The 24,745-nt window shown below is 32.4% G+C and overlaps 1 protein-coding gene across 4 annotated transcripts in view; it reads right to left on the bottom strand.

Moving 5' to 3' along the window:
- Positions 1-20,678, bottom strand: part of LOC120280064 (protein SWEETIE) — a 52,355-nt gene extending 31,677 nt beyond the window's left edge. The window contains exons 1-31 of one of the 4 annotated variants that reach the window (XM_039286785.1): positions 20,461-20,678; positions 19,567-19,774; positions 18,658-18,764; positions 17,819-18,055; positions 17,580-17,669; positions 17,404-17,491; positions 16,838-16,902; positions 15,577-15,681; positions 14,978-15,067; positions 14,793-14,873; positions 13,768-13,836; positions 12,224-12,349; positions 12,026-12,129; positions 10,503-10,635; positions 10,322-10,425; positions 8,846-8,962; positions 8,558-8,728; positions 8,346-8,435; positions 8,073-8,166; positions 6,923-6,991; positions 6,697-6,819; positions 6,542-6,610; positions 6,352-6,456; positions 5,071-5,159; positions 4,584-4,740; positions 3,030-3,179; positions 2,789-2,838; positions 2,557-2,656; positions 2,424-2,480; positions 1,006-1,073; positions 20-113 (exon numbers count right to left, since the gene is read on the bottom strand). In XM_039286785.1, the coding sequence (XP_039142719.1) occupies positions 20-113; positions 1,006-1,073; positions 2,424-2,480; positions 2,557-2,656; positions 2,789-2,838; positions 3,030-3,179; positions 4,584-4,740; positions 5,071-5,159; positions 6,352-6,456; positions 6,542-6,610; positions 6,697-6,819; positions 6,923-6,991; positions 8,073-8,166; positions 8,346-8,435; positions 8,558-8,728; positions 8,846-8,962; positions 10,322-10,425; positions 10,503-10,635; positions 12,026-12,129; positions 12,224-12,349; positions 13,768-13,836; positions 14,793-14,873; positions 14,978-15,067; positions 15,577-15,681; positions 16,838-16,902; positions 17,404-17,491; positions 17,580-17,669; positions 17,819-18,055; positions 18,658-18,764; positions 19,567-19,774; positions 20,461-20,619 (3,369 nt within the window). In that variant the 5' untranslated portion in view covers positions 20,620-20,678. Of the gene's footprint in view, positions 1-19; positions 114-1,005; positions 1,074-2,423; positions 2,481-2,556; positions 2,657-2,788; positions 2,839-3,029; positions 3,180-4,583; positions 4,741-5,070; positions 5,160-6,351; positions 6,457-6,541; positions 6,611-6,696; positions 6,820-6,922; positions 6,992-8,072; positions 8,167-8,345; positions 8,436-8,557; positions 8,729-8,845; positions 8,963-10,321; positions 10,426-10,502; positions 10,636-12,025; positions 12,130-12,223; positions 12,350-13,767; positions 13,837-14,792; positions 14,874-14,977; positions 15,068-15,576; positions 15,682-16,837; positions 16,903-17,403; positions 17,492-17,579; positions 17,670-17,818; positions 18,056-18,657; positions 18,765-18,840; positions 18,914-19,566; positions 19,775-20,460 lie in introns of those variants that run through there. The other 3 variants (XM_039286786.1, XM_039286787.1, XM_039286788.1) reach the window with 3 other exon arrangements.
- Positions 20,679-24,745: the final 4,067 nt, after the last annotated feature.

The raw sequence follows: 24,745 nt of genomic DNA, 5'->3' as shown, positions 1-24,745 counted from the left end.
AAAATAAATTAAAGCATACCAAACCGTTTAATATTGTCAACCAGCGATATGGAACAGAAGGGCATGAAGCGTAAAGCAAACGAATGATGGTTGCCCGAACTAAATTTCCAATCCTGTCAAAATAAATAATTAACGAGTGCATTAATGAAAAGGAAATTTCTTCACATACTTGAAATATAATGATTACTTTCCAGATTTTTCTCAACATAATATGTTAGCGAGAATCAACACATCAGAGCCAACATCACTGAATTAGCAACCCATTGGTATACAAGGAAAAATTAAAGATGTTCATTCATTCTTGTATTTGTATATTTTGTTAAGTACACAAAAGAAGACCTGATTGTCTCAAACTATAAAATGTTTCCATTTGACAGAATAGAGGATGAATAACAATCACCTCTTGATTTTTTCTACATAATAACTAGAAAGAAACCCAAACTTTCTACAGAGTCAATGTTGCTAAATAAGTAATCCATGGACATACACAAGAGATGATATGTTGATCTATTTTCAGACCTTGTGTGTCCTTCTTGAAGAACATAATAACAGGTTCAATTATCTCAAACAATAAAGTTTCCCATTCCTCAAGAAGCATAGGGAATAACATGTTTTCATAAGCAAATGCCAATCTGTACTGAACTTGCGTGTAAGATCAAGTTAACTGAAATGTAACCAAGGCAAAAGCATTTTGCCAAGTAAAGATATTAATGGAGAAAAATCATGCCAACAGCATATGTATCAATAAAATTAACCATTGTAAGGTGTACTTTAAATTATTTCAATGCTGGGCAATTCAGTATTCTAGATCAAGGGTCATTATACAATCAAATAGCACAGTTTAAGGACTGTTTTAAGAAGTGTTATGAAAATCAAGTGTTGGCGAGGTGATTTTAAGAACATCTTACTTGTATGAAAGCTGTCGACAAAAGGTAATGAATACAAAGAGGATGACACTAGATTTTTTATTAAAGAAGAAAATAAAGAGAGAATTGAATGTTATACTCAGTATCAGTTTCTTCGTCAAGCATGATGAACAAATTCTCTTCAATCTTCTCATCAATAATGGCAACCTGCAGAAAAAATTGTCAATGCCAAATAGGTAGAAAAAGAACATCACCCATAATTCACAAATAATCAAATTGTTATATGCAGATACAGAGGATGATAAAAAAAAATTACATCTATAAGGGTAAGCAGCATCAATTTTAAAAGGATCTAGAATAATACAGCTATTTCTTGACACGCTAGCTTTAGTGCTCATTATTGAAAAAAAAAGCATAAGTTAAATTCATTAATAAGAGAGATCTTGGGAACTACATTATTTCAATATAATAAATATATTCTTAACAATTTCACATACTTGTTTTGCATGTCAACTTAGACAAAGAAATGCTGTATTTGTCTAGATAAACCTAAATGTGGAATATGGATAAAAGGGAAACACAATGCACTAAGATCCTGTTATCAACAGGTCTTTGAAAGAAACAAATGTCACAACACAAGGTTCACATACAAAAAGCTAGTTTCTTCACTCGCTTAACAAAATCCTTAGGCTTAGATTTTCATTCAACATAAATTATTCCGATCTAATATGACCAAGGTGCACATTTGAAAACATGAAATCTTCATAATGTTATCGGTGTATAAATGTTCCCCATATGTGATCGCTAAATACAAAGCCTATAAGCCACATAGCTTGTGTGCCTAAGCAACTTACTTTAAAGTGCTTCTTGAAAAACTATCTGCATGCAAAAATGAAAAAAAAAATAATATATATATAGTTATATAGAAAAAGAATTAAAAACCAAGGACTTACAAAATATTTTAGCATGTCTTTCAGCAATAAAACTCTAGTAATTATGCAGGCATTAAGACTTATGTGATATACAAACAACCCAACATAGAGTGAATACTTCCGAGTTTGCCACAGCTACATGGGAATGTATTTACACACCTTATCTTCAGAGGTCTACAAAAACATTGATGATAACATACAACTGCTAAGAACTGACAAGTAAAGATTGATATGTTCATCTGTTAGTTAAAAATCCAATGATTGTTCCAAACATAATGGTGGTTGCTTCTTGAACATTCAGCCTAAGTAATATGTCAAATTGTGGACTTGTTTCATTGCACAACATCTAACCCCAATTTCGCTAAATTTGCTATGGTTCAAAATGGTTAAACCGAACTTAAACCAATCAAGCCTAGGGTAGTGTTTGGACAAAAGTTAACACCTCAATTAATTGAGAAAAGCAACCCTACAAAAGCAAAATATCAAGGTTGTTTTACAGAACAAAATAGCACTTGATGATGTCAAGGTTAATGTCATGTTTTCAATTTTATAAGGAAAATTATAGAATACTTTGGTAGAACAGCTAAGATAGCACCATAAGATTCTACTCTGAAAATAAGTTTACCGGATCTTTCTCAATTAAGTGCCTCAAAGTTGACGCAGCAAGATGCCGAAGGCTTGGCTGTTAGAAAAGGAGGTAAATTTATTACAAATAAAAAGATTAAAAAAAAAAAGAGTCAAATTATTCAAAATGCAACCTGCTTTGAAAAGAGAGTTGGAAGAAGACTTTGAACATGAGAATGCACAGAAACAGCTTGGGGAGCAAAAAGAACAAGCTGTTGTGTGAACCGGACAGATCTGCAACATCAAATGCCATTTGAAACAGGTTGAGATCTCATCCCACCATGTTCAAACTTAAAAGCCTCAAGCATTTATTTCTTATTCCAAAAGAAATTTATAAAACAAAAACTAAGTTGAAAGTTGGCATACTCAAGAAGAGTTGATGTTTCATGGCAAGAGCTTATCTCTGCAATAACAGACTGGACAAGAAGAAATGTCAGTTGGTACAACTAAGATATCATGAAATGCAAATCTTGAATGGGAAAGCACACACACAATCATCTAGAGCCTTTCAGTTCAGTATAAACTGTTGCAATTATAAAATAAGTAAACCAGGGAATCTTAAGAGACAGTCTTTTAATAACTCAAAATGATAGCACATTACACAAACCTTGCAACGAGAAAAGAACGTGCTCCCAGGGGCCAACTCAGGACCAAGGACAGCAACTATGGCATTTATGAGGTGCCCAATCTCCTCGCGAAGATCAACCAAACCATTCTCTTCTGACAAAAGAATTTCTATAGCAAGGAAGAGAGTAGCCTAAATATGGTGAAAGAAAAATATCATTAAGTACATGAAGTAATTTCAGATATGGAAATGTTAAGATCAAATTCTGCAATTTGTTCCAGTTTAAACTTGAAGAACTTATATATATCATACCTTGATTCAACATGATATAGAAAAGAATATAAATTATCAATGAACAGTAGTTGCCATTAGTCTAAAAGGTCCATGGTAAACAATGTTTCTTTTTATTCTCCTAACTCATGTGATGGCGGATAAAGCAATTAGGACCTAAAAGTCCATCAGTCAGTTATATGATTCACATTTTACGCTTGTGTATAACAATTATCATTAAAACAGCTGGAAGAACAAACTCTCATAAAAAATGATATATGCCATAACACATGCAAGTGAAACCTCTTCCATAACATGGAAATGCAACCATTTATATAATCAAACTCACACTGACAGACTCCACCAGTAACAATTGTATACACAGAACACCAACAAGGTGATAATTATAAGCAGTAGTGAAAGATCCAACCACAAAATCCATAATAATGAAATCTACGGAAAGCAAAACCTGTTAACCACACAATACTTACCGATACTAAAAGAAAACAAAGAAGCTTCTGCTAACCATAAAAATATAAACAAACAAGTATTAGCTAAACACTACTTATCTTGACAGCTTAATCTGAAATCTTTCTATGCGAACACAGAACTCAAGCTCACATGTTTGTTACATCAGCAGGAAGTTCTTACAAAAGAAAACAGAACACTGCATAGCTAAGTATAATGTTAAACAGAAATAAATTGTTATCCAATTAAAATCTGTTTCTTATGAGGGTATGATACCAAAATGTAAAGTGCATCCCCAAAAAAACACAAGGCACTACTTATTTAAGGTTCTAACTAAACTGCAGTGCAATAATACCCTGGAAATGAAAAACAAACATCTGCACAAGAACATTTAAATTAAAGACCAAGTAAAACACAAATATTTTCATATCCCGGCATGATAAAGTTTGAGGCAGACCCGAATATTTATTTCTTGTTTTTAGCTGAGAACAATCTAAACACACTGGGAATCCTCCATAGAATCCGGCCATCAAAATCAAACACAAATTCCACAAGCCATTGAATAGCACAGCAGATAATACCCAACATTAATGCTTCTCTATGCATATAAAAGCATGTTTAGTTCTACACATTAAAGCTCTTGTGAAAAGCTTATTCTGATAAATATGAACATCAAACAAGGTATGCGATGAAGAGTTTCTTGAGATAAGCTAAGAATTTTCAGATAAGCAACCAGGTAACATAAACCATTTAACACGGCAACAACTTTGATAAAGATCTTAATTTGAGGCTATGCAAGCAGCATGCCACTCTTAAAGTTGGAGTAAATATACATATAAAAAATAATAAGCAGCTCACCTGCACCTGGGGCACATATGATAAACCAGCAGCTTCAATAGTTAATAGAAGAGCATGCAAAGGCCATAATTGTAGGCCAGGATTTGAACTCTTAGCTAGATTTGAGATAGAAGTCACTGTTGTAGGCACTAAAGTAGATAATGCCATCCCTCCTGCACTGCAAGCTTAACGCTATAACAATTAAAGATCTCAAAAAGGAAAAGGGAGTTTATCTTAAGGACAATAGACAACAATTGAGCATCTTTAGAAAATAAATTCACAAAGAATGTTAAACATCCTAAAAACCAAAATATTTCATTGAGCTAACTGAAGTCAAAAAATGATGCAAATGACCATAAGGTTGTAACAACCTGGTTAGATATGAAGCCGTAAAGATGTAAACCAAATTTAACCCACAATGTTCAAAATCTTGTTAATGTTAAGGAGTCTGATTTAACCACATAACAAAAATAATAGATAAAAATGAAAAAAAGATGTATAGACTCACCTTCGGTGTATGCAACCCAATGACAGTGCAATTGACCCAATAAAGTTTGGATCTGTTGCTACAATTAACTCTCCAAGCAAAGATCTTGCCTAACAAACAGTATCAAACAATAAGATAGGGACATTTGAGACATAGAAAAATTGAAGACTCCACTTGTAAGAAACTATACATATTTCTAATTGATTGAAAGTATTTCCACCCCAAAACGCAATTATAATGCTTATATTCAGTGAGTGAAAATTTCCCAACATCACTTGATTATAATATACTGGAGCAAAAACAGAAAGTTACACTAAATATCAGGGAAGAGAAAAAGAAGTAAAATACTCAACCAACCATACAAAACTAAAATTTGGACTAGCATAGCAATCATACAAAAATTCGGACTAGCATAGCAGATTTCTCATTGATAGAGTATTTCAAGCCAGAGACACAATCATAATGCTAATATTCTGTCAGCACAAAAGTTCCCAACATCTTTTGATTATAAATTAGATCGAGCATGCTAAAGCAGCAACAGTAAGTTTCATGAATTTTAGCAATAACGAAAAAAATAAAATACTCAGGCAACCATTAAAAGTAAAATTAAGATGAGCATAAGAAGCCTAAACTGCTAATATTCAAATGAAATGCAAACCCAATAACAGGTATCACAAAAATTTCAAGGAATATGTTTTAGCAGGAAACCAGGGACAAAGGTGATAGACCCTTAGCAGCCATTTAAAAAATAAAAATAAAAATAAAAGCAGCATTATTTTAAATTGAAATAAATCTATAAATGCAAAGCTTAAAAATTAGCAGAAGCAAGGAAATTATATAACAGGGTGCATAAGACATAGCTTTATTCCCTTGCTCTACAAATACAGCAGAGATGGATGGAAAGCATTAAATGAACATGGATGAAATTGAATCGCCACACAGAACAATGATCATTTAACCTTTACAAAATTTAGTGAATTGGAAACCAAACACAGCTTGACCATCTTAGGTAGTTAAGTTGTGCATGTCAAGAGAATGCCAATAGTAGAATAATAATGAAACAAGAAAGAGAAATGCAGGATGGTCTGGGTATGATCAGCATCTTGCTCAAAAATCTGAAGTAGAAGTTTAAGAAGATCAAAAGAATATAAATATTAAGCTGAAACTAGAGGTAAGTCATCGCCATAACAGATGACAAATACAATTGTTTCAGTTCAAAACACTTAAGAATGTCTAAAATAGATGCCAGAAGCAGATGCCAATGCAAAGTTATTATTCAAGAAACTATAAGATGAAACATACCATTTTTGCAGTGAAGACGTCATTCCCAAGACGAGTTAATAAACCTAAACCTTCCGCTGATGCTCTTCTCTGTTCTGAAGATATTTCACCTTCCAGAAGAATACCCTATTTATCATCAAAAATCAATAGCATAATGATCAGAAAAGCAAACAATCTGAAGCAAGAGTTAAGAGTGATGGACAAAAGTGACCTGAAATATGGACTGAATCGAAGTTAGGATCTCAATTTCCCATCCTTGAGAACGTAATGCCAGTGCAGCCTGAAGAGAAGAAAGAAAGAGAGATGACATGTGAAATAAACCATAATAGAACTTGTTGCAGTTAGAAGTAACACTAAAGGGACTACCTTCAGACCACTAAGTAGCCCCACACATGCATTTGTGATACTGGCTCTACGCCAAGGTTGCTTCTTCCCAGTCTTAAGGCATTGATCAATCATGTTAAGCAACACCAACTTCCCACCTGAGTCCTGTAAAGGGATGCACCAATAATAAAAATAAAAAATAAAATCAACCAAGCAAATTAGACATACACCCACAATGAGATACCCAACAATGAAAATGAAAATGCACCTGACTTGCAAAAATAGTGCCGAAGAACAATAGAATCTGATTAACCAACATTTTGCTTACAGACTCCAGCTTCATGAGAAAAGCAAGAAATGTGAGGTAAAAACATGAAATCACACACAAATCCACAGAACAATAAAAAAAAATGCCAGGTAGAGGAAGGACATGAAAATATTAAAAAGACAATGCATTCTCACCACAAAAAAATTTAATTAATTATAGGCATGAAATTTAGAAGGAAAATGCCACAAAGAAGGTTTGCAGATGAAAATAAACTATTTTATTTAGCTGTTTCTCACCATCATGCTAAACAATAGTGAGAGGAAAGTAAGAGTTTGATCCTAATGACAATTGATTTTGGTCAAAATGCAGAAAAGGGAGGCATAGCTAAATCAAGCATTAGCATGGAGTGCGATGAACCACTAAATATTACATCAAACGAGTTAAACCTACACCAGGATAAAATTTGAATGGCACATGATCATATCCCTGACTAAGAATCACAACTAATACCAAAATAGAACTGTCATACATAGAACTGAAATAGTCAGAATGCTATAATCACACTCACTGTAATCAGAAGGGTGTCATGCTTCAAACCTACTTCAAAAGAAACTGTGGGGCAGTTCATGAACCCATCTTTCTTCACATGAAACTTATATGTGACAATTAAGCCTTTTCCAATTCAACACTGAATCCAAGGAAAGATTCTTAACAATTAGCTAAATATTCCGAGGAATATTCCAGTAAGCATGCAGCTGATGATACTGACTAATGACAACTCATAGATCTATTTTTATCCCTAAGCCCTCAGGGTAAAAATACAATAATCAAAACAAGCCAGAATCTTTTTATGAGTCAATTATAATTATGTGCACATTAACAGAAACAAAAAAAATAGAGAGGGAAAAAAAGCATGCATCAAGATATCATGGATTGTGATACACAATATAATTTTAGAGTTACAAGGAGCTTCCAATCTGTTAACTTCAAATAAATAGATGCAAACATCCATTTCCTAAAAGGGGAGAAAGTCAATCACCATCAAAATAGATCTTGGGAAAATGATAACATAGAAGTGTGTATTTACAATTAGTCCAGAGATAGAGAATTCATAGGACGGCATAGAGGAGAAATGAAATTCATTTATTACCTGAGGAAAACTTGAAAGCTGATAATCCCAGACACAAGGCACAATTCCATCTTTGCAACCATCAAATGCACGAAGTTCATCCTCAAACCAATCCCTGAGAATCCATAGTCAGAAAAGTATTATTATGTTGATAACAACATAAGCAAACACAAGGTATCCACATGACTAATATAGAAGTTCTTTTCTAAGATAAATTAGTAAATTAGGAAAGCGACAGAGATGCACAAAGGGTTGAATACAATAAACATATTTTTAGATCATGGCAAATGTTACCTTCCAGGTATCCAAGGACCTAAGCAAGCATCCCTCTTGTCCAACAAAAATCTCAGGCATGAGCTTTCCCCATATTGAGAAGCATCACTTCTTATTTGCATTAAAAAGAATGAACATCACCAAGATAATGATAAGCTTTGAGACAAAACTATATGGCATCATAAGGAATTGACACATTCTATGCTATGTGGACAGCAAACAAAATGACTTACGCAAATGGAGAAGTGCATATCCGAAGAAGTTGAGGATGTTCACTTTTGTATGCCATGGGATTGGAAAGAGACTCATAGGCCAATATCGTTCTCGTGGTGAAAAGATCTAATGAAGGTCTGATCATGCTTTGCATTTGCTTGGAGGACAAGATGGAAATATATGACAAAGCACTGAAATATATATCATTTAAGATCTTTTAGGTAAAAGTCAACAAGGGTGGTGCAAAAGTTGACCCAAAATAATAATAATAATAATAATAGTTGGCGGTAATTAAGAAGCTAACATACCCACTAAGGTATGCAAGCACAGGTTGAAGCAGGATTCCACCATTTGTTGCAACTGCCGTTGTATGAACAAAGCTTCTTATAAATGCGGTAAGTGCCTCCATGGCTGCCGACAGAACACTAAGGAGATAGTAACAGAGAGGTTGGTGAACTCTAAGGAGATAGTAATTGAGAGGGGTGAACAACATACTAATATGAGACGCACAAGAAAGAATATCACAATGTTAGAGCCTCACAAAAGCTGGACACCAGAAAACTTACTCTTTTTACATGCACATAGTTTGACTAAAATGACAATACAAATATCACAAACATAATTTTGTAACAGTGCATACTAATATAAATAGCAAATCTCAGAATGTTAAGCTGAATCAAAGGATTCAGCAAGAGTGATGAAGCCTACAAAAGAAGCTAAAAAAAACGATCATGCCATGATAGATGTCATAAAAAACATAGGCCTCCACATATGAAAGAGAGAATTTCACATGTAGAATACCAATGATACATGTAAAAGGCTTACATTGGCCAAATTAAAATAGAGATTTGCAAGTAGCAACATTGAATACTACTATCAATTCTATGTCTGTGAAAATTGATATTAAAATAACATTGAAGAAAATTACCAATAAAAGTTCCTAAGTCAATTAGCTGTAAAAGAGATTGAAAAACAGTCCATCATTTATAAAGGCATGAACAAATGAGTTCAATGAACAGGTTTGGATCTGAATCTTGCTAAAGTTGCATTTGGTTAGTTTAATATCATTATTAGTACATAATGGATTGGGGTTGATCTCATGACTAATAATTGATTTTACTAAGTTAGGTTGGGTTTTGATCAGACTTGATCAGATAGAACTGTGCTAGGCTAAGTTGATTGACACTAATTAGCCACCAAGCAGACTATTTTGCTGGCAAAGGCCAAGAAGCTAATTAGATACTTCTCATCAGCCAAAACTAAGCAATTCATGGCTCATACCTAGGCCTCAATGCTGGCACCCTCATAAACAAGGGACTTCAGTCAGAAAGAAACACATGCAAACTCATTACTAATAGTCATAAAACGAGATTTCAGAAGAATGGGGACATTAAACATTATAAGCATTGATGATAATATATTTGCATGTATTAATCATGTCTCTATACCAGACATAGGCTTTAAAAGCTCACCAATGATATATCACATGAACGAGGGTGATACAAGCCATTCACCAAATCAAGACTTAAGCAACAATACAAAACAAAATAGCTAGTACAAATTATGTAAACTAACAGGAAACAACACTAAGTACTATCTAAGTGAGAGTAATCATTTTGTACATGTGAAACAAAAAGAAACCATCACTTAATATTAGCTAAGTGAGAATCATAATTTACGAACAGCATGAACATGTACAAAAGAGGAGTAGCAGCTAAGCAGCCAGGCAGCCAATACCAAAACTAATTAATAAACAAAATGAAGAACATGAAAACAATCCACACCGTATTTCAGAGGTCAAATCTTGTGTTTGCCTAATATGGAATTCAGAACCCAACAAGGGACCAGCCCAAAGTAAAAGGACATCGAAAACCTGATCCTCAAGCTCCTGCACATTATATTCTAGACACTGAGAAAAGGATAGCTCAAAGGCAATACTGAAAGTGGGAAAATATATACAATTACCTCTTTCGGCAATGATGCTAAAAGCGAAGCTAATAGTAACCATCCAGCTTCTCTTTCTACAGTAGCCACAACAGAATTGCGACTATATTCAATCAGCATTTTCTTAGAAACTTCAAACACTAATTTGGGCAACCTGTAGATGATAATATATACACATTTATTGCCTGACACACACACCCACACACACACACAGAACCTGTAGATAATAATATTTATTCAATTATTGAATGGTGCTCGCTCACACACAAACACACGGAGGACAATCGTACAACAAAAACATCAGACTAAAGATTTCAGGCAGACCTCATTATAAATTTGATTATCCTTTCAGATGAAAGGAAGGTAAAACTCTGGCAAGGAGTGGATAGAATTTAGAAAACATAAGAACATTTGTCACATTTAGAAACGAGTTATTACTGACAAGTTGCAAACTCCAAGGAACATAATACAAGAACATCAAATTTGTTTTTATGACAATAACGAACAAGATGAACTTCTAACCAGTCCACTGACTTCAACCCAATCAAACTAAACAGTTCTGTGATCCAGAAACATGTAATACCTAAAAGTAAATTGCAAGTAACAACTAATAGAGAACCTACAAACTCAAAAATATATCTTAATGAGCATCAACATATGATCTATATTTAATCAGTGTGGCAGCAAGAGACCATGGTAATGAGAAAAAAAAAATGGCCCACAAGAAGTGGCAAAAGTATTAAAGGCATTGTTACTTTTCTGCCAGTTTCAAGGCAGTGACCACAAGAAACTCAAAGAAATGCAACCATGGGGCATAAGCCGTATTTTAACCATTAAGGCATGCACACACAGCAAAACTGTACGTCAAATTAAGTATTAAGATAGTATAAGAGGAGAACATATTAGAAATTACGGCCAGGAAGAATAATCCAGATTGATAGGCCCAATGCACCATCAAACAAATGATGCAAGTATTGAATCAATGATGCTTAAACAATAACAATAACAACAACAACAACAACAACAACATGCATGCATGCAGCTGAATCTAAAATCAAAATATTAACATATCTGAGGCAACATTAATTCTTACTGAAACAAATAAAAGTCAAGTATTTTAACAGGGCAACAAAAGTAACCAACAATTAAAAAATAATAATAAAAAAAATAATGCTCTAATTGAATTTCTACCTTTTGGATAAAAATGTTATTTAAAAATTGATCAACTATGATGCATACAATTGTAAAAAAATTTCCTAACGCGTATCAATTTGCTCATTTATCAGTTAATCAATTTCCAAAAGTTTACTGTGTTCTCCCAATACACTTTGCATGTTACTTGGCATTTTAAATCAGAAAGAAGTGATTATGATGTGAAAAGAATTTTCAGTAAGGATCAATACAGTGATTATGATGTGAAAAGAATCTTCCGTAAGATCAATACTGCATTAATATTTGGAATAACAAAAGAAAACTGCAAAAATAGGCATCACAGTTCAAAATAAGTCTTAATAGGCAAAACATATATAAAGAAGGAAAGTGACCTTGCAGGATAACCAAGAAGAAGCCTTGGAGAGATGGAAACAAGTGCAGCTAAAATTGTTGCTTGCCCATGTAATGAGTCAAGGTCAGGATGCAAATGGCTTCCCTGGATAATAAACATTTTCACAAAACCAAGCAAAAGCTTTTCAAACCAAAGTGGAGAAATGATGACATGATATATAAAGCTCCAATTCTTCTACCTTTTCAGGTGACAAGGTTTCTCTTAACGCATGTAATGTTGTCACACCATATGAAATCAAACCACCAACACAAGTAGGATCAACTTCAGCCAATGCACGTAATGTAAGAGCAGCTTCAATGCGTACCTACAGAAAGTTACGAAAAGAACAATATCAAATAAACCGATAATGAGAAGTTTCCACAAACTTAAATGCAAAAGCAGAAGGAAATAATAAACTAAGGTAAAAAAGAAAAGTAGCAGCAATCCACCTTAACAATTTGCCTAAAACTTCAATATACACCAAGGAAAAAAAATGTGCTTCTATTACAAAGTCAATTAAGTTTTTCCTTTCAATTTTATCAAAATATATATTATAAATGTGGCAAGCGAAGCAAATCTGCGAGAAATCAGTAGGCTACTATTAACATGCTGCTAAGTTGGATGGCACAAGTTTTCTATCGAAGGTATGTGCACAAGAAAATCTGCAAGTTTGTTTTTAGGAAGGACAGAATAGTGGCTTAAAAAATAACAAAAACAAATAAATGATAAATAAAATAAAATAAAAATTGAAGTACAAGCACCAATAATTAAATTGAAGGAAGTAAACTCCACACTAATCGATCTGCTTGAGGGAAGAAAACCAATCCTATCAATTGATGCAATGGATTCGAGGAAAACATAAAGATCCATAATTATCAACTGATTATGACTATGTAACAGCAAGAACTCTTCCTAATGAAAACTTAGCTTAGGAAAAGCCATCAAATCCAGTCAATTATCCTGGCATCCACTCATCCCTAATTCTCCTTTTCTCAGTTCCCCTTTTCTCATGAACCTTAATTTTCTCTGACTCCCATTCACCCCAATGCATTTATTGCACCTATCCACCATGATGATCACCTCAGATGAATGCAACATATTGACAAAGGGTCATTATGAAGTAGATAAGAGTGTTAGGAGGGAATTAATATAAGAAGGGGTAAATGATGGCCTTATGCGTGGAAATCAAGTGACAAAGTGGCAATTAGAGCAATGAAAGAAAAAAAAATGAAATAAAATACTTCACTTCTGTATTTAATCATGTATAAAGTACTCAAATGGAATGAATTTCAAGTGATAAAGGAGACTAACAAAGACAAGAAAAGAAGTGGGGAAGAACTTAAATAATTCAATTACACCTATGAGACTTAACTATGGTGATTATAGTCCAAAAAATCAGGTTGCCAGTGGCCATGACATCTACCAAGTATAATTCTTCTAATGCTCCAAATAGCAATGAACCAAATCATAAAGCCAATTTATTTGAAATACATGCCACATTCATAACAAACCCAATAATGTACTCATTGAATTATTAAAAATTTTAGTGAGAATAGTTTGACAGGTTGAAAAACATAAAAGCATCAAATGTTTGGAAAATTTAAAAGTAAACTCCAACCAAAAACTTAATTTTTGTCAAACTGTCAAAGAAGCAAAATTTCATAAAAGGAATTGAAGGAAATGAATGAAGAAGCATTAGAACAAACTACAAAGCCTAAGCAAAACAGTGCAGAAAATCTTTACATGCAACGAGGAATGAGATAATGCTGCAACAATTGTATCATCAAGCACTTCCTTGAATTCAAGTGGAACCTGCAAATTTTCAACTAGTAAACAGCATAGATTCATGTATAACTATTTAAGGCAACAAATAACGTTGTTGGTCTTCATATAGGAAGGTCAAATATAATCTCATTGTAGATGTCACTTTTCTCCAACAACAAACACAAATATCTGCAAATTAACATAAACTATATGCTAAATAATGTTCACAATTACATCAGTGTAGACCACTTAACAAAGACCAAATACAATGTCATATTTCAGAAACATTTATCAATTTGCTTATTCTAACATATGGAAATTTTTATTCTTTACTAGTGAAACCGATAGGAATGACATTAACAGTATTCATAACATTAATCATGCAAGTGACATTGTCATGTAACAAATACAATTAGACCCACCAACCTGAAAAATGCATCTGCGCAAGTGTACATAGACGGCTTGAAGTTAAAAACTAGATGTCACCAGTAAAAGATATTGAGCATGAAAAGCTCACATATCACATAAATAGAAGTTTATCATTATTATAAAATATGATCAAATTTTATAGGCTAAAAGGGTTCTGAAGAAAGATGCTTCATAATCCATAATAAACTATGCAACATATATTTTGAATTTTAATATAGTCAGGTGTCTCTTGTCAAACTATAAGAAAAAATGAGACACTAGTTCCAACAAAATGGTGTAAATCATACAAATAAGTAGAAGAGTATTTTCCCTTGTTGATTTCCTAACAAATCCCATTAAAATTTTTGCATTCCTTACAACCATATCATTTCTAATCCACCTAATTCTTGTTTATGTATATTCCTTATACCATCCTATTTTTCTATCCTACCAATCTTAACATATGATATAAAACAAGAAATCACTAACAAAACTTTAATATAAATTTGGACTCATAAGATGTCTGTAACAAAGCATATCAATGTGGAGGAGACAGAACAAATCAAATATGTACGACATGGTAGTTTATTTCATACTTCACCCAAAGTTGTCAAAAGATATGACAAGATGCGCAAAATAACAACTCCAACTGATGGGCTATAATCAGCAGACCCAAGCTGCAAAGCAATGGACAATACAAAAGTGTCATCAGAAGGGGAAAAAAAGTAATCAACCTGGGTTTATCATATCAAACTGGAAATAAGCATTCAAAAAAAAAAACCTTTTTTCCAAGAAGAACTAAAAAAATCCTCTGTGTTGGCTCTGTCATCTGATCAGCAACACCAACACGAAGAATGTAGAGAACACATGCCTGAAAATAAATGAAAAATATAACTAGTATAAAGACAAATAAATTGCAAAGATAATTTGATATAACAATCAACAATTCATTCTTCAATTGGATTATTAGGATGTAGTGTAAATAGATAATCAGATTCATAGGCATTGATCAATTACACCACTAGAAACTGTGTTTTGTTACTTTGATCTATGCTATTTCAATCATCAATCAAACCATTAAACTAGTTAAGGCTTTTTTCTTTCATAATATAAACAACATGAACAATTAATTTAATGAAGTAATATAAACAACATGAATAACTAATTTAATGAAGTAGTGGAAGTTATAACTAACCTTAGCTTGAAACATTTACAAAGATACAAACATTTAACTAGTAAAGAATTTTAGAGATGGAAATTCCTTTATTATAAGCAAACACTTCTTCGGGAAATACAATTTCATGATCATACCCTTGCAGCAAATTTCACTACTTATTGGAAACATTAGATTAAGATAACCATATCAACCAAAAAAGATACCAAGGCATGTGAATCTTCATATGCATTCCCTTGAAGCATGTCAATGGCCTGGAATGCGAAATTCTGAAGGTCACTATCTGAAGCACCATATTTGAGACGAACTACCTGCATTGTGAAATTTTCCATCATAGAAGCAACTAGTAAAGAACTTCCAATCGACTGCAAGAAAGGTAAATAATGCTCTAAATCAATATCATTGTTCTGAGGTTAAAAAAAATGGCATTAGTTATTTTTCATACCATGCAATAAAGAATAGCCCATATATGCATCTCTGTGAGCGCATTAGAATATGGAAGAATGGAGTTGTAAACAAAGAAAGTAATACAATCTACACAATTATAAAAGAATTTAACTTATGTTGAATAAATGTGCAATAAATGCCGGTAACATTAGGGGAGTGTTTGGTTGTTAAGAGTGGATTGGGGGAGAAGTGGAATAGGAGTGAGATGAGGGGGAGTGGAGTAGGAGTGAGAATGAAGAATCTGTTTAGTTGATAAGGATTGAAGAGTGTAATTTATTGGGAATGGGAAAAGTAAAGAAGGTAAATATGATAAGATGACATTTATGCCCTTTATTCAAATGAATATTATGTAAATTGAGAAAAAAATAAATTAATTGTTATAAATAAATATTTCAAAATTTTTGTTAATACCATTAGTAATTAATTAACTATAATAAATAACTATATCAAATTGATAATTAATTATATTTTTTTTAAATAATTAATTACTAATTAATTAACTATAATAAATAATTACTTAATGAAGAAATATAATTAATTATTATAAATAAATATTTAACTATAATTATTAGTTATTATTATATCATTTTAATTATTAATTATTATTAAATTATCAACTTAATTATTATATTTAATTAAATTATTATTATTTAATTAATAATTATTGTTAAAATTAATTAATTAATTAATTAAATTATTATTTTAATTATTAAATAAAAAGGGCAAATTGGTCATTCTCCCCAAGGAGTATTTTGGGAGGATTGCTCCACTCCTCCCTCACTCCTTATCCACTCCTCTCTCACTCCCACTCATGACCATCCAAAAAAAAGCTTGGATTCAAGCCCCTCTCACTCCCACTCCAATCATGTAAACCAAACACTCCCTAGATGTCACAGGAATAAGAAAATGTAGGTACAATTCCAAGCAGAAATCCTTGAACCCTAAGCAATAAATAAAATTCAGCCAGTAAAATGCATCTCACATAGGTAAACAAACAACCAAGATATTACCAATGGCTACCTGTAAGAAGAAAACAAATGACAATGCTAGGCCAATGCGCATTTCCTTTGCACGAACTCCACTTGCTGCAAAATAAATGCACTTGTAAACCACCTCAAACTCTGCAAGAAATAGAGACTAGCTCCACATTTGTAGGACGCATATAACATGGCATATATTCAATGATGCAATTTCATATGACGTCTGCATTATCTGCTTACACCTGGGACTTCAAATATGACAAATTTCATAGCATACAGAAGCATCCAGTTCCATTAAATTGCTTAGATGGGTTGTATCATTACAGGTCCACCCATCAGCTCAGTATATTAAATGGGAAATTTTCCAATAAGAGATAGCTCATTGATTCACAAACTGAAAGGAATAAAAAAAGATGCCCTAGCTGAGATAGATCCCAGGACCTCAACATATGGAAGAGAAAGTTTCACAAGGAAAGAAAGCTCATCAATTCACTAATGAAAAGGAATATCAATAATGCACAAGCTAATATTAATCCCATAAGACCTATGTGAAGTAGTTGCAGGCTCATCATGTCAACTTTAAACCAAGCAAAGCAAGAATTTTACCTTTGTTAAATGGAAGTATCAAATGTTTTACTAGACCATCATCCAATTTTTTGGCAGGAAGTGTGTGAGCTTTTACTCTATGTCTAACCTTCAAAATTGGAATGATGTTAATTACTTTAAAAAAGGACAACCACATCAAACATGAAAATATATAGTAACCTTGGAATCGAATATACCTGAGATTCAGGATTCATTGCAAGTGCAAGCAAAGCGCCTAAGGCTTCTGAGAAAGCATCCCTGATAGCAGAAACTGGATCCTCAAGGGCCTAACAGTACACAACAACAACAATAACAACAATATCAGACACCAATATATTGGAAACTGACAGGTTTCAAATATTAGACAAATTATGAGAATTGAAGTCCAATAATGGAAAATGTTCTTGATTTGATAGAAGACAAAAGCAAGGAGTACCTTCAGGCAATAGGCAATGGAACTCTCAAGCTCACTTATACCTAATCCAGGTCCACCTATGCTTGCAAATGTCTTCAGGCATCCTGCTGCTGCTAGTTTAACTATAAATGACTTGTCACTTACACCAACTCGCGTTATTATGCGAAAAGCTTCTAGGTAAGCTGTAGAGGCACCATGACCACCAGAACCATCCAATGCATTAGCTAGCATTTGCAATGCATCTTTTCGGACAAAATCCTATAGAAGTCATATAAAGGGAGACCAGTATGATCTGTTACAGGTAGCAGCAAGTGCAAAACTATGGCATAATTGTCCCCTTCAATAAGGCAATCTAACAAAAATTGGCTTATGAATTGTGATTAAATTAAATTAAACGACAGATAGTAACTAACATTACTCATGCAAAACCAAACAAAGAAGACAAATAATTTGAAATCCTGTTTAGCAATACATGAATAAGATAAAAAGTGCAGTTATAATGTAGTAAAGCAGAACTCAAGATCATAATCAGAAAAAACTCATAAACTAAAGCTATACTTTATAAAATATATAACAATCTATAGCTAAATAGTTACAAAGATCTGGAACTTCATTATACTTGATGTTCACAGAAAGACAGCGTCCATGCCAATAAAAATAAAAAATAAAAAATCAGCCCAAAATTTGCATCAAAGCAGTAGAAATGCTCTGAATAGTCTTAACAAGGAAATGCAAAAATCTAAAGTAAGAATAAAGAAGAAAACCAAAACATTATGTAGCTTTTATGTCAAGATGCATGGAAAACCAATTTAAAGGTAAGATTAAATGGATCATGGTGCATCAAGTCATCAATAAATTACCTCATTAAACCTCATTAATTTCGCAGCAATATGCATTGTCTCAAGCAGACCTGAAGTGATCCTTCGCCCAAATAAGCGATAAAGTTCTCCCAAACACTGTGCAACACCTACAACAAAGAGTTTTAGGAAAAATAAGTAATAACATAATGAGCTAATCTTGAAAAAATAAGCTAAATTAGGAACCTTTCTTCTTAGCCACCATGTTGTTGTGTTACAACATGGCATTCCAATTACATGTCTTTATGATTGATGTAAGCTTCACAAAAACAATTGAGAGAATTCAATAATAATGCTTATGTATATCTAAAGACAACTTGCACAAGTGAACTGATTTAAAAGAATTTATTTCATTAGCACATAGCAAGCATCATCATTTCATAGAAATATAAAGAAAATGGACAACATAGTCAAATGCTAATAAATGGCTATAAACAATGTCTAAGACATTATGCTCAACTCTGTAACGTTATTGATTTCCATACACAATGGTTTACAAAAAACCTTTTCTTTGTGAACTTGAAATCAGTACAAACCAGCATCTAACAACAAAATTAGGTAAGACTCATTGAGGAAATCCTCTAAGTCATTCACATATGAACTAAAGTAACATAATTCAAATTTAAGACTACACTACAAAGTAGCATACTAATAATAGCCAACTGGAACAGAAAAATTAAAATCAACCTAACCGTGCGAAGCTTTCCATGAAAAAACAGTGGAAACGACAACTAAAATTTATCCAAATATGATCACCAAAAAAGATGGCTTCATTACTTCAAAAGAAAATTCTCGTGATGAACCATAAAGAGTATATCCAGTACAGATCACATGGTGAAAGGAACTCACCAAATAAGCTAGACTTCTGGGGAAAAAAAAGAAAAAATTTGCATTGACAATTGCAATATTTACCAGCACAAGAGTGGGGTTCACTTCTTTTTCCATCAGCGAGCCATCCTTGGAGGCTACTAGCTCTAGAGTATATGGAAATGCCATCGCCCTTCGCAATGACCTTTCCCATGGCCATTGAGGCCAGCCGTCGTACAGGCCGGCGAGCACCTAATACAAGCAACGAGTGAAGTGCATCCTCACACTTCCTTTGCCACTGCAATATGGATTCCTGCAACAAAGAACATGAAAATCAAGAAAGAGTCCATGCTGTCTCAAAGCCAACAGAAATTTTATGAAAATCAAAAGACCAAGGAGAATGAGGTCCTCCTTGGACAAACAGGAGCAGTATCAAGAGCATCAATGAAACCCATCAAGGATTTCCAAGGTCATGTCTTTGGGCTTTCTATGAGAATCAAGACATGACAATCAAGACAAGAATCAAAACATCAATGTAGCCAAGAAGCAGAACCAAGAGAAAGAGAACATTAGAATCAAGAAACAGGCCACAATGTGCATTCACTAGCCAAAAAAAAATTACAAAAAACAAGAAAAAGGAAGCTCTGATTCTAGGCTTAAGCATGCATTTCAATAAAAAAAAATGAGAGAACGCTGATAGCTTAGATTTCTTGGATAGAATAAGAAAATAGCACAGCTCTTCTTGGATAGAAAAAGGGTCTCAAAGGATTGTGCGTACAAAATAAGAAGGGTTTTAATTTATTCAAATGAATTATCACAACTGAATGCAGAGTTGATCATGTGGACCATTCAGTTCACTGATACGAATTTCCGACCTAGATACACCCAATACTCACAGAGAAATGCTTGTGCTTCTAAGAGAATCAACAAAAAACCAGAACACCAAACAACAAAACAGAATCAAAAACTCCAAACCGTGGAGAGAGTGGGAAGAGAAACCTTAGGTTCTTCTTCAATGGCGGAAACGAGTTCGGAGAGGAGATCGAAGCAGAGTAGACCATCTGGAGGTTGCTGGTGAGCGGAGGCAACGATGGACTCGAGTTGCGCGACGAGAACGCCGAATCGGGAGAGTGGGATCTCGATCTCTCGCCTCGCCATGGCGAGAAGAGACGAGCTCCAAGCTACTACTTCGAGAGCAACGAGTTCCCGGGCCTCGAAACGAAGGTGGATCTCGATCTCTGAACATCAAGGGCGGTATATATAGAGAAAAGGGTTAGTTTGATCAACGGTCCAGATCACATGATGTTAATCCATGTCTTAAATTGTCATTATTAAAGTTAATTCGTTGTGATTTTTTTTACTGTTGAGCTTGAACGGTTAAATCTTGATCTTGGTTATGATGAGATTTCATATTAAATTCAATTTAAAAAAAAAAGATTTGAAAAATTTGACATAATTCATTGAAAATGAAACTTTTTCGATATGTTGCAGTTAAAGGGATCGTTTGGGCTGATGCGTAGGTGAAATTACATATATGTAAAATTATAGTAGTAAAGTGAAAATCTCTGCATTTCAATTTACATCATTGTTGTTTGGTTTCTGAATCTGGAAATCTTTCGCATTACTTTTTAATTTGTTTGGTTTGATGTAAGTTGGAAGATATAGTACCATGTAGTTTAAGTGGAGGGTGAGATTACTCCCAATATATAATATTATTATTAATTATTTAATGCATTTTGAAAAAAATAATTTAAACTAAAATGATTAATTTAATTTAATTTAATTTTTTTAAATTAATTAAAATGATTTAATAAAAATATTTATTACATTTAAAAAAATAATAATCAAAAAAACTTAAATAACTAAGCCAAAATAATAATAAGAAACTTAAATAATTAAACACTAACTCTAAATAATTAATTTAATTCTCCCTATCTATTCTTAACATTAATGTAAAAATAATTAATTAATGAACTTAATAATAATTTTATTAAATTAAAAAATATATAAAAATTATTTAATTTAAAAATTAAATACAAATTCAGTATATTTTAAATAAAAAAATAAATTTAATAAAACATAAATAAGTATAACTTTAATTATGTTAACAATTGATTACCCTGTAGGTTTTCATTTACCTTTAATGGATAACTTGGAGAGTGAAGAATAGTGATTTTAACCCAAACGTTTTGCAGCATTTCAACTTACAACAAATTTTTCATTTGTAAGTTGAAATGCAAAGACAGACACTAAAATCTGAAAATTGTTTACATGTAAAAAGCGATTTCATAAAGAAACCAAACAAAGATTTTTACATGTAAAACCGAGTTACATTACTGATTACTTACGACTAGTTGCAGTGTAACCAAACATCCCCTAAATATAATAGACCAAATGAAATTGACTTAAATCATTGTTTTTTTGGTAAAATCACCAAAATGGTCCCTGTACTTTTCTCTCTCTCCCCTTTTGGTCCCCTCTACTCGAAACGCTCTTAATTAGTCCTTTACTTTTGAAAATGTGCTACTTAGTTAAAAATGCTCTCAACTAGTCCCTCTACTTTTAAAAAAACACACACTTAGTCCCTCTAGTTGGGCCATTTTTAAAAGTAGAGGACTAGTTTGGAAAGCATTTCTAACTGAGTTTCAGCACATTTTCAAAAAGTAGAATGACTAATCAGAAACATTTTTGAGTAGAGGGACTAAAAAAGAAGAGAGAGAAAAGTAGAAGAACCAATTAAGATACTAGATTTATGTACCCGCTATGACTGCCAGGGTTAATCATATCTAAAAAGGAAGATTACAAAAGATAGTATAAATTTTTGAAAAATTGTTCATGTTATTTTTTTGTAAATCATTTTCAATATGAGAAGTATATTCGCAAGATGTGAAAGGTTGAGAAATATATTTTTGAGATATGTTATATTATTTATTGAATAATGAAAATGATTTCATTTCAATGTTTTGAAAGGAAAAATAATTTTAAGTATTAAGGATTTTATTTAGTTTTTTTTTCTTTTTTGTTATAAAAATTGAAATAAGATACATATCTAATATATATATATATATATATATATACAGACACTTCATCATTCAAGAGAATTTATTACAACTTATCATTACATAAATATTAATTTAAGAGTAATGTTGTTGTTCAAGTTCTCATCTTCAACTAAAAAATGAACGAGAAAAAGGGGAAAAAAAGTGAAATAACTTCATCCCATGCATGGTTGTATTATGGATGTGTATCGAGAGCAGATGGAGTGTTCAACGTTGTCATCCATAGCGGCAGGAAGGTTGAGGTCAATCGAGTGCCTAAAGATGGGATTTTTGGGAGATGAATGCGAGGAATATTCCCTGTAATCATAATTTAAAAATAATCAATAATAATGATTGAAAAGGAACATATTATAAATAGTATTCAAAAATTTTATAATTATTACTTGAGTTTTTTTCAATTAATTCCTTTGCATTTTGAGAGAAGAAATGATGATCTGCGTGCAGACTAGGTTGATGAACCCTTCTTCTAGAACTTTGTCGATGAATGAAAGTAGCGAGTTATAATATCCATCAACATTTAACAAACCAATCTGGAAAAAGTATAAGTAAGTTATGTATCATCTTTTTATAATTTCATGTGTGTATATAGAGAATTGAGATCAAATTACCGGTTTGTTATGTACGCCTAATTGTGCTCGACTAATTACTTCAAAAAGTTCTTCAAGAGTTCCATAACCTCCTGAATATTAAAAGACAATATACTTAAATTAGTAATTTTTTATTTTTTTGTATTTATAGTTATCTATGGAAGAAAGTAGATATAATAATCAATTAGAGAATATATGAATTTTAAGTATAATGAGTGATAAAAAGAGTGGTAACAAAAATTAAAAGTATTTTGAAAAATGTTATTTTCAATTATAGATCGGTGTTCTATGTTAACTATTAGTAAGCTTTTGCAAATGGATATATAATACAAATTTTATAGAACTTAATTTATGCGTATTTTTTTAGTGATCCACATGAGGAAAGTGTATTTTTCATTATATTTTTTTCATTGAAAGTTTGAACTCGCAAGCATTAATATATATTCGATATACAAAAACTAAAAAGAAAATGAGTTTTCATTATATGTGATATTATGTGATAATAAATGCAATTTATATACTAACCTGGCAAAGCAATAAAGGCATCAGCATAGTTGCCTCATCTCCGCTTTCCTATGGTGCATGTCTATAACCATTTTTACTTCTCGACGGTGACACCGGTGATCCGAAATTCAAATGGAAAAAATGGAAAATTACATACAAATATAGTATTGTAGAATATGTTTTCATATGTATGGACAATTGCAAGGATATGTTTTTTCATTAAAGGGCATGAAAAAAATATACATATCAGAAATAATGGAAGAAAAATGAAACAATTTATTGTCATACCTCTCTACCCATTAGAGCTTTTTGGAATGACACTAAATACACGAGATAAAAAGATTTTGTTAATAACTTTAGCAAATTTTCATTAAATAAATGAAGGTATGGAAAATGTTTGGGGAAAAAGAGATCCATACCCTATAACATTTCTACCACCATTAAATACTGATCTGGAAATCAAACCCATTAATCTAATACTTCCTCCTCCATATACCAAATCAATGTTCTTCAACACCGACAATGGTAACATTTGGCAAAAATATTTCATCGGTGTTTAAGAATTTACTCATATTTTAAGAAGAAAAAAATTGAGAAAAGGAAAAAAGGAAGGAGGAGAATTGTAAGATAAATAATAATAACTATGTAGATAGAAACCAAACCAGGTTCTTTTGCCAAGATTTATAAGCGACATCTTGGTAACTTTTTCTTTCTGTACTACTACCGCAAAAACACATATCGATTTGAACTTGGATGCGAGTGCTTTTCTTTTTCTTCCTCCATTTTTTTCTTTTTTTAGTTTTTCTTTTGGTTGGGTTGAAACACTAACAATTTGAATGGATATCATCCATTATATGTGGAGAACACGGTTTAGCTTTTATTGAGAATAAATTAATACATATACATTATTAAAGGTCTTATCTTGTTGTGTCATGTCAATTATTGACATAATTGAAACAATATAAAGTTAAAGGAATGTCAAACTTTGTGAAATGTTTAGAAGATAAAAACAAATGATTAATAGCTGGAGATTGACAAACATTGTAGTAGTTAATTAAAAATGCTAAAGCTTGATAAAAAAATGACTATGTATTTTTATGCTTTAGTATTTTTATATTTAAGGCATATATTATG

The sequence above is a fragment of the Dioscorea cayenensis genome, chromosome 17, assembly GCF_009730915.1.
Source record: "Dioscorea cayenensis subsp. rotundata cultivar TDr96_F1 chromosome 17, TDr96_F1_v2_PseudoChromosome.rev07_lg8_w22 25.fasta, whole genome shotgun sequence".
Classification (NCBI taxonomy): Eukaryota; Viridiplantae; Streptophyta; class Magnoliopsida; order Dioscoreales; family Dioscoreaceae; genus Dioscorea; species Dioscorea cayenensis.
This window is presented reverse-complemented; position numbering and strand designations above follow the sequence as displayed.